The following is a 10,927-nucleotide window of genomic DNA, read 5'->3' on the forward strand; positions in this document are numbered from 1 at the left end:
GCTGTAACGCTATAAATGATGCCTTCAGTCCCTGCATGTGGTTTGCTCTCTCTATATATATATTAGAAATATGGAACATTTGACCATTTTGTTAGTTTGTTAATATTATTTATGTAATTTTTAGCTGGATTCATTAAGCACAGTTGACAATTATAAATAGTGTATATTGAAAGCATACAACATGACCTGGGGTAAGGACTACCACCATCAAATCCATCAATGCACATATAGTAGGCTAGTTAGTGATCTTGACTATTTTTCAAAATAGTCTCATCTTTATTTTTTTAATATGTATAATGTGACTTAGGGAAGTCTGTGCTGAAGCGGCTCCTGTTTGTGTCGCAGTGTGGGCAGTCATAGCTGAGATCAGGAGGGGGCAGCGGCCTCGCTCCCACGCTTGGCTTTGGAGAGATAATAATGGGGTACTGTCTCCCAGCCTCTTTCATCTGAGGAGTTCAAAGTGCCTCACTCTTATTAATGCCCTGCACAGTGTGGGGAGAGTACCTACCAACAGAGCAATCCAGGGAAACTGAGACCAGGAGCCATAGCCTGAGGTTGTGAGTCAGCTGGAGGGCCTGGAGCCCAAGATCCCGCCGCCCAGGCTGCTGGGAAATGCCTTGTCTGGGGAGGAGGCAGATTCTGGGTTTTGAGTAGCATCAGTAGCTGTGGCCATGGGTTTTGATGCTCGCTCATCAGACTCACCGGAGCAAACCACATGCAGGGGCTGAAGGCATCATTTATAGCGTTACAGCTCAGCTGTACACCTCAGCGTGCACTCACTGCGGCCTCAGAGGGGAGGTGGCTAGCAAACTGCAGCTTATTTTGAGACCTTGGTGTGGCAGCAAGCATTCCCCTACCCCCCTACCCCCACCCCTCCCTGTGAATATAGTTCTAAACCAGGCTTGGTGGTGCCCATCTGTAATCCCAGAAGTTGGCAGGGGGTAGGGGAGGGGCTTCCTTTGTTACATAGCAAGTTCCAGGCTGGGCTGGGCTACAATTCAGATCTGTCTCAAATAAATATACAAACACACACATGTGATTTTTGATAGCAAAAGGGGTTTTTGGTTAGTGTACTTAACGCTGAGGTGATGAAAGAAATATTCAGTACAAAAAGGAAGGGACTGTGGTGGGGTCAAGTGGGCCTCAGAGTTCATAGCAAGCCAGGGACACATAGACCCTGTCTCAAAACAAACAAACAAAACAGAAAGGGAGAGATGTCTAGGTTTCTGGTCTGGCTCATATGGCGTGAAATGTGCCTGTATGGGAATGCCTACTTCCAGTATGGCTGCCATCCATAACCAACCTTTACGGAGACAGAGGCAGATGTCTGTGGCCAGGATGGTCTACAGAGAGAGTTCTAAGACAGCCAGAGCTACACAGAGAAACCCTACCTCAAAAAAACAAACAAACAAAAAAAAAAAAACTGAGGGCTGGAGAGATGGCTGAGCAGCTAAGAGCACTGACTGCTCTTCCAGAGGTCCTGAGTTCAAATCCCAGCAACCACATGACGGCTCACAACCATCTATAGGGGGATCTGACACCCTCTTCAGACTGGCACATATATATACAGCAGAGCACACATACATTAAATAAACATTTTTAAAAATTATATGGCCCTGGGTCCCATTCTCAGAACCCATATGATGGCTCACAGTTCTCTGTAACCCCAGTTACAGAGAATCTGACACCCCCTTCTGGCCTCCATTGACACTGCACACACATGTTGCATAGATACATATAGGCAAAATACAAACACAAATATATTTTATGTTTCGTTTTAGATTATTTTATGTATGTGAGTATACTGTCTTCAGACACACCAGAAGAGGGCATCGGATCCCATTACAGATGGTTGTACGCCACCATGTGGTTACTGGGAATTGAACTCGGGCCCTTTAGAAGAGCAGTCAGTGCTTTTAACCACTGAGCCATCTCTCCAGCCCCACATACATATTTTTAAAAGAAAGGATTTGTCTTCTTGAAAACCTGGAGGCAGATGAGGAGGGTGTGGTGGCTTGTCAAAACCATCTCGAACACAACTGCAGATGTTTCTAATCCCAGGTTCGTGGAACCATGGGGCAGAAAGATGTATTAAGCCCTGGAGTAGATGAACCTGGGTAACATGAGATTCCATCACAAACACACCAAGGCCAGCATGGTGGCACCGGCCTGTCACCCAGCACTGTGGAGTTACACTCAGGAGGAATGGAGAGAGTGAAGCCATGTATACCTAGCAAATTCAAGGCCAACCTGGGCTTATGAGACCTAAGTGTACAGGGGCAGAGGGACCTAGGGGTTGCTTGAATCTGAGCCCCAAGTCTGAGGAGAGGCCCTGTCTCAAGATAACCAGGCTTGATGATTGGACATTTAATCTTAGCGTCGGATGCCACATACAACCAGCCTTAAGACAATGTTTTTGTTTTTGTTTTTCAAATAATGGTGATGTATTTATTTATTATTATACATGGGTACACTGTAGCTGACTTCAGACGTGCCAGAAGAGGGAGTCAGGTCTCATTATGGATGATTGTGAGCCACCATGTGGTTGCTGGGATTTGAACTCATGACCTTTGGAAGAGCAGCTGGTGCTCTTAACCACTGAGCCATCTCATCAGCCCAAGACCATGTTTTACTTTCCTAATAAAAATAGAAAAGTTAAAGGAAAAAAAGAAGTAAAGAAATAAAAGGAGCTGGAGAGATGGCTCAGTGGTTAAGAGCACTGACTGCTCTTGCAAAGGTCCTGAGTTCAAATCCCAGCAACCACATGGTGGCTCACAACCATCCTTAACAAAATCAGACTCTTCTGGAGTGTCTGTACTTACATATAATAAATTATTTATTTATTTATTTTTATTTTATTTTTTGGTATTTTCGAGACAGGGTTTCTCTATGTAGCCCTGGCTGTCCTGGAACTCACTCTGTTGACAGGGTTGGTCTCGAACTCAGAAATCTGCCTGCCTCTGCCTCCCAAGTGCTGGGATTACAGGAGTGCGCCATCACAGCCCGGCTTCAAAACAGGATCTCTTATTGTCCTAGGGTTCGCTGATTCTCCTGACTAGCAGGCCAGCAAGCCCCAAGGACCTCCTCTCTGCCCACAGCCCTGAGATGACAGGTGTGCTGCACAGGCTTTTACTGTGGATGCTGGGGTCCGAGTTCAGAGCTGCTCTCCCAATATCTCAGTTCACGAGGAACTGTGGATCACAAAAACAGCAAAGGCAGTGGTGGGGCACGCTTTTAATCCCAGCACTTGGGAGGCAGAGGCAGGCAGATTTCTGAGTTAGAGACCAGCCTGGTCTACAGAGTGAGTTCCAAGATAGCCAGGGCTACACAGAGAGACCCTGTCTCAAAAAATCAAAACAAAACAAAAACAGCAAAGGAGATGGAAATGGACACTTTTTCCCTAGTCTTCCACGTTGACCTGCAAGTCTCTAAGGTCAGATACAGATCACAGGTCAGCTTTACTCTGGGGAGGAGGCAGGGGGTGAGAACTTGTCTCTCTTGCTACCCCACTCCTGCTCCTCTTTTCAGCAGCCCTGCACAGGAGTGCGGAGCTCTAAATGCTCTGCTCAGCTCACAGGTTTAAGAACTCCGCTTCCCAGAGTCCAGGGTTGCTCTATCTCCAGACAGACATCAATTTCCTAGCCCTGTAAGGAGAAGATTGGGTGGAAAGGAGAGATGAATCAGCCCTGGACACCCCCAGGGTGGCATACCTGTCTGCTGCCCCCACAGACATTCCTGGCTCCTGACTCAGTGGGTAGGTGGAGCCAGGGGGGCTCTTGGGAGGGAGCCGCACTTGGCAGAAACCTGCCCTCCCCACCCCACACGGAGCAGAGCTGGGGGATGGTGTGGGCCCTGTGAACCAGGTGAAGAGGCAGAACAAAGAGAATTAGGTTAAGGAGACCTCAATGTGTGTGAGCTGGAAACTGGGTCCACTCTAACAGGAGGCTGGGAGGACGAAGCTTCTGAACAATTTGAAAATAGAGATTAAAGTTCCATGACCATGGGCCTGAGAGTCAAAGCCAGTCTCTCTCCCAGATAAGCAGTGGTCTAACCTTAGGTAGTCATGAAGTTGCTCTGAGCCCCAGTTGCTTCATGGGTAAAACAGATACATACAATGTCACGGATGTCATGGATTACCCTAAGGATAAAGACATGAGCCTGCCTGGCCCATACTCATGGTGACAACTGCGGCTGTTGCTGCATCCTGCTCTCTAGGAAGAAGCAGTCGTGATCAGAAGAGCCATCTTCATGCAAATATATGAAAGGCCCAGGACATGTGAATGTTAGATGCTGTGTGTGGTGTGGGTGTATGAGAGTATCTGTGTGTGTGTGTGTGTGTGTGTGTGTGTGTGTGTGTGTGTGTATAGGTGGATGTGTGTATATGTGTGTGTGTATTTGTGTCTATGTGTGTGAGAGTGTATATGTGTGTCTATGTGTGTATTTGTGTATATGTGTGTTCTAGGGAAGAATACTTTGCTTTTGCTTTCCTGGAAGAACCCGCAGTAGCCTTCTGATAATGTCTTTCCTAAGATACCTGGTTGGTTCTGAGGTAATGTTGGTGGCTGTCACCTGTAACCTGAACCTTTGGATTTTCAGAGCCAATTTAATTTTCTTGTTCTTAGAGTTGTATGTAAAAGCAGTCCTGGGGCTGGTGAGATGGCTCAGTGGGTAAGAACACTGACTGCTCTTCTGAAGGTCCTGAGTTCAAATCCCAGAAACCACATGGTAGCTCACAACCATCTGTACAGCTACAGTGTACTCATATACATAAATCTTTGCCGGGCATGGAGAAATCCTGTCTCAAAAAAAAAAAAAAAAACCAGCCTGGCGGTGGTGGAGCATGCCTTTAATCCCAGCACTTGGGAGGCAGAGGCAGGTGTATTTCTGAGTTCGAGGCCAGCCTGGTCTACAAAGTGAGTTCCAGGACAGCCAGGGCTACTCAGAGAAACCCTGTCTTGCAAAACCAAAAAAAAAAAAAAAAAAAAAAAAAAAAAAAAAAAAAAAAGAAGTGCAGTCCTAGTGTGGTGCCACAAGCCTTCCATTCCAGTACCTAAAAGTGGGCCAGTCAGGTGACAAGCTCAAGGTCACCCTCTGCTGAATACCAAGATCAAGGTTATCTAGGCTAATGAGACCCTGTCTAGGAAAAAGAAAACCAGGCTTGAGAGACTGAAGCAAGAAAACCATAACTTGAAGACTAGCCTGAGCTACATAGTTCAGGTCAACCTAGGCTTCCGACTGAAACCTTATCTCAAAAAGCCAGGTGGTGGTGGTGCATGCCTATAATCCCAGCATTTGGGAGGCAGAGGCAGGCGGGTTTCTGAGTTCCATGACAGCCTGGTCTACAGAGTGAGTTCCAGGACAGCCTGGGCCACACAGAGAAACCCTGTCTCGAAAAACCAAAAAAGAAAAATAGGAAAAAAAAAGCTAAAATGTATAAAATAATAGGTATACTTTCTAATAATTTTAGATTGCAAATTTTTTCCCATGTCACTCAAATTATTATCATTTAGGTTGAATATCATGTAGCCCAGACTGGGCTCTGTAGCTGAGGACAACTGTGAAATTTTTGATACCCCCACCTCCAACTTGCCAGTGCTGGAATTAAAGGCCATTGTCACCATGCTTAGCTGGCTTTAACCAAGTGCTCAGTTCTTCCATAGAAACCGCTGAAGTCACCTTAAGAAAGGAAGGCACACAGGACAAAGCCAGCAAATTAGTTAAGTCCCTGAGAAAAATGTGATCACACACATTCTTTCTCTCTCTCTCTCTCTCTCTCTCTCTCTCTCTCTCTCTCTCTCTTCTAAAAATTTTTTAGTTTTCCTTTTGAAATTCGTGTGTGATATGTATGTTTGCGGGCATGTTTTTGCATGTATAGGTACATATGTGCACGTGTGGAGCCAATGGATCCCAGGTGTCATCTTGGTTCACTCTCCTACTTTATTCATTGAGGGAGGTAGGGTCTTTTGTTTGTTTTGAGTTAGGGTTTCTCTGGATCGCTCTGGCTGTCCTGGAATTTATTCTGTAGAGGAGGCTGTCCTTGAACTCAGATCTGCCTGCCTCTCTCTGCTTCCTGAGTGCTGGGATTAAAGATGTGTGCCATCCCATCCCCACAGGCCCTTGACTGAAGCAGGGGCTCTTCAGAGCTTGCTGACTTGGCAGCTTGCTCCTTAGAAGCCCCACTTCTGCCTCCCCATGCTGGAATTACAGGCAGGCCACCAAGGCCACTCAGCATTCATGTGGGGTTGTGGGGATCCAAGCTCACGTTGCCAGTGAGACATCTTCCTAGCCCTTACATCTTATTTTGAGACTATGCCTCATCAATTTGCCTCGACTGACTTCACGTTCCCAGACACTTGGCACCATTGGTTGGCACCACAGTTCCTGGCTCAGATTTCTTGTTTCCTGGTGTTCTGGCTTGAACTTAGAGATTTGCACATGGTGGACAAGCTCTCTACCACTGAGTCACACAGCCTTAAGACAGAAGATAAAAGCCAAGATGCAGGGGCAAAGAGATGGCTCAGAAGTTAAGACCTCTACCAGAGGACCTAAGGTTCAACTTCCAGAACCCACATGTGTCTCACAACTGTCTGCAACTCCAGTTCCAGGGGATCTGACACTCTCACACAGACAGACAAGATATGCAGGCAAAGTTAGGCAGTGGTGGTGCCTGCCTTTAATCCTAGCACTTGGGAGGCAGAGGCAGGCAGATTTCTGTGTTCGAGGCCAGCCTGGTCTACAGAGTGAGTTCCGAGACAGCCAGGGCTACAGAGAGAAACCCTGTCTCAAAAAACCAAAAACAACAACAACAAAAAAACCTAGAACACTTCATTACCCCCTAAAGACACTGTACCCATTAGTGGAAATGAAGATTGTAAATAAATATTTTTGTTTTAACGTGTGTGTGTGTGTGTGTGTGTGTGTGTGTGTGTGTGTGTGTGTTGCCCACAGATCCCAGAAGATCCCCCAGAGCTGGAATTACAATGAGCCTGAGTATGTGGTGCTAGGAACCAAATTCAGTACCCCTGGAAGAGCAGCAAATACTCCACTACTGAGCTAGCCAGACTGCCTAGACTCAGCCATCGTTCCTTCTTTCCTTCCTTCCTTTCTTCCTTCCTTCCTTCCTTCCTTCCTTCCTTCCTTTCTTTCCTTCCTGAGACAGAGTTTCTGTTCATAGTCCTGGTTGTCCTGGTGAATTTACTCTGTAGATCAGGCTAGCCTTGAACACCCAGAGATCCACCCTGATCTGCCTCCTGTTTGTGCACCAAGCCCAGCTGAACTGAAAAGTTTGGTTTTGGTTTTTGTTTTCAAAACAGGGTTTGTTTGTTTGTTTGTTTGTTTTCATAGTCCTGGATATCCTGGAAAGGTGTGTGAGACCTCTCACGTGTACCACTATCTCCAGCTTGATTTTAAATATCAAATCTAGACCAGGAAAAGATGGCCATAATTTAAAACTTTTTAAAAAATTTTAATCCCAGGGCCGGGTGTGGTGGCATACGCCTTTAATCCCAGTACTTGGGAGGCAGAGGCAGGTAGATTTCAGAGTTCAAGGCCAGCCTGGCCTACAGAGTGAGTTCCAGGACAGCCAGGGCTACACAGAGTAACCCTGTCTCGAAAAACCAAAAACCAAACTAAAACAAAACAAAATCAAAACTTTTAAAATTGATTTCTATTTATATGGGTGATTTATTGCATCTGTGCCTGTGTAGCACCTGTGTAATACATTGGTATCCATGGAGGTCAGTACAGGGCATCGGATCCCCTTGAGACTAGAGTTGCAGACAGAAGTTAGCTACATGTGGGTGCTGGGAATCAAACTCAGCCAGTGCTCTTAATTACCAAGCCATCTCTCCACCCCATAATTTTTTTAACCACGTCATAGACAAAAAGGTCTGAGACCACTCTGATACAAACCTACAGCCTTAAGCAGCTATGACCTGGTGCTAATGAACAGCAGGCTTCCTGACCTCCAGTGCAGGGCGTCGCCTCTTGATTACCCTTAAGCCCAGCACTGTACCTTAGGACAGCTACCATCCACTCAGACGTGGTCTGGAGCCAACGCTCAGCAGGCAGACACTGAGAGACACAAGAGTCCCTTTCCCAGGACCTACCCCATTAAGGGAAAGTCACCAAACCAGTCTAGTAGAAAGAAACCGGGTCACCTCCTGAGCCGAGGGAAGTTGCCTGCCCGGCTCCAGACTCTCTGTGGCTTTGGAACCTCGAAACCCTACACATTACCAGGAAATGAGAAAACAGGACCCTGAATGCTCCAAAGAGGCCCCGCAACTTCCCTGAAGAGTTATGGGCGGTAACAAGAGCAGAGTACCATAGGTATGACCAAACGTGGACTCTAGAGAACCCAGTAAATTTGGGCTGATCCTCCCAGAAAGAGTTCTCTTGCTGCCAAGGTAGCCAGCCTTCTTGGGTGACCCAGTGAGCACCCAGGTCAACTTTGGCAGTGACTGAGCCTGATGCTTGCTTATTCTGATTTGGGTTCAAAAATACTAGATAAATCCCAGATGGATTGACACTGGTTGGGAATAATCAGTAACATTTTGGAGGGTGTACCCCCAACCTCCACCCAGGCTTGCCCTTCATTTACATCACTTTCTTTTCTATTTTATTTTATTTTTCCCGGCGGGGGACCAGTCCTTGGACCGTAGATAAGCTGAGCCACACCTTAGCCCCCAGGAGGATCCACCCTGCCTCAGAAGGCTCAGGTTAAAGGCATCCGCCACCATGCCCTGCCTAGGAAGCAACTTATTCAAAAACCCAAAAGTTGAGAGCCTCAAGCAAGGAAGCTTGCACCTAAGCGGAGCCCCGCTTTTTACTTTTTCTAACTGTAGAGCCTTTAGCGATGCAGAAGAGAAACTGAGGCCCTAGGAGGTGCTATGGGTTTTCCGGGCTGCAAAGCAAGTCGGGGACCTAACCCTAGCCTGTTGGCAACCGGCGCTGCTCGGCCTCGGAAGCTCCGGGGAGGAGCGTGTTGGCCATTTTCCAGCCGATTTCAGCCGGCGGCCCGGTCCAGACACCGCCAGGTGAGCCGATGACTCAAAGGGCGGAGACTAAATTTTGCGCGCGGCCCCGCCCTGTCCCGCTGCTCCCGGGGGTGGGGGGCGAGCTCCCGGGTCGGGCGGGTGGCAACTTGTCGGAGTGAAACCGGGAAGGCGCCGCCCCGCTGCGCTCCTCGGGCGGCGGGGACGCAACTTCGTCTTTTCGCGAAGGTTAGCCGGGCCCGCGGGGCGGGAGGACTCGCCCTTCGCTCTCCCATTGGCCGACCGTGTTCAGGGGGCGGGCTCTGTGAGGAGTCCGTCCTGTGATTGGGCCGTGGCGGCGGCGGCGCGCTGGCCGGGGCTGGTGCGTGTCGCTGCCTGCCGGGTGCGCGGGCGGCGGGCTGCTCAGCCGGACTCCCCGCGGCTCTTCCCACCCAGCTCGCTCCGGCTCCTCGCCAGCGGGTTTCTTCTTATTCCTGGACCTTGGCGGAGCCTTCTCTTATTAGATCTGTTTTATTTTAAGGAGGCACTATGCCCCTGCCTCAGATTGCACCCCTCGGCTCAGATCTGAGCCCTTGACGTAATCGTTTCTCGCTTTTTTTTTTTTTTTGGGTTTTTCGAAACAGGGTTTCTGTGTAGCCTTGGCTGTCCTGGTACTCACTCTGTAGACCAGGCTGGCCTAGAACTCAGAAATCCGCCTGCCTCTGCCTCCCAAGTGCTGGGATTAAAGGCGTGCGCCACCACCGCCCCGCTCTTTCCCGCTTTTCAATGTGAGGTCCTCAGTGCCACCCGTGAAGCGCGTCTCTAAGGCCGCTGTGCTCACACTTCCCTGACTTCGCGGGTCCCGCCCGCCACATCTGAGCTTTGCGGCTTCCCCGCCTACGGCACCCACTCTCCTTTGCTCTCCTGACCTGTCTGCCTTTGTGCTCACCTGGCCTGAGCCTAAAGCGCTGCGGGGACTTGCTGATGATGGCCTCTCACTTGAAGTCACCCTAACCCAAAATTTCCAAGTCACTGACACCGACCCAAAGGCTCGTCTCACTTCCAGGTCACCCAGACAGCCCCGAGGGACAGCCCTGGCTCAGAGTTTCAGCGTCCGGCTCTCTCATTTCCAATTCTGCTCTCAACCCACAGCCAATAACTGAAGAAGATCGAGTGTCACAGGTCAACTTTATTGAGTGGTAGCGTGGTCACACCCAGCAAACACGTGTCCCCTCTCATTCACTCACTCACACAGTCAGTCTCTCTCTCACACACACACACCCAGCCCTTGCCACAGTCCAGTTCACAGCCACAGGGGTGGGGAGCCTCCTAGATTCCTAGGATCCAGAAGCAACAGGTGCCCGAGGGAGGTCCGGGGGAAGGACAGGTTCAGGAGTGGTGGGAGGAAGGGGGGAGCGTGCAGAGAGCAGGGGTGGGCTGGGTTGGGAACACCCACCAGATAGCTACACGAAGAATGGGATCCCCAGCCCTGGTGGCCTCGGCTTGGCTGTACCCCCTTCCAAGGTGTGGCTGCACAGTCGGGGGTGGGAAGGGCAGAGTCCCACTCCGTTTTAGTCCTCTCTGCAGGCTGGGGACTGGAGGGCAAGGCGGGCCAGGGAGCTCGTAGGCTGCTTCAGCTCTGGGGCTCCTCCGGAGCCTCACCGCCCTCTTCCCCAGCATTGTCGGCTGTCCACAGCGTCAGGTTGTCTCTCAGGAGCTGCATGATGAGGGTGCTGTCCTTGTAGGAGTCCTCGCTGAGGGTGTGCAGATCGGCCATGGCCTCGTCGAAGGTGGTCTTGGCCAGTGAGATGGCCTCTTCGGGGCTGTTGGCTATCTCGTAGTGGAAGACGGAAAAGTTCAGGGCCAGGCCCAGGCGGATGGGGTTGGTGGGCGGCATCTCCTTCTTGCTGATGTCCATGGCCTCCTGGTAGGCTGACCGGGCATTATCGATGATG

General features: G+C 49.5%; 1 protein-coding gene across 1 annotated transcript; it reads right to left on the reverse strand.

Moving 5' to 3' along the window:
• Positions 1-10,141: 10,141 nt before the first annotated feature.
• Positions 10,142-10,927, reverse strand: Sfn (stratifin). The gene has a single exon (XM_031376918.1). The coding sequence runs from the start codon at positions 10,888-10,890 to the stop codon at positions 10,606-10,608; it is 285 nt and encodes a 94-aa protein (XP_031232778.1). The 5' UTR covers positions 10,891-10,927; the 3' UTR covers positions 10,142-10,605.

Source organism: Mastomys coucha, unplaced genomic scaffold (assembly GCF_008632895.1).
Source record: "Mastomys coucha isolate ucsf_1 unplaced genomic scaffold, UCSF_Mcou_1 pScaffold18, whole genome shotgun sequence".
Taxonomy (NCBI): Eukaryota; Metazoa; Chordata; class Mammalia; order Rodentia; family Muridae; genus Mastomys; species Mastomys coucha.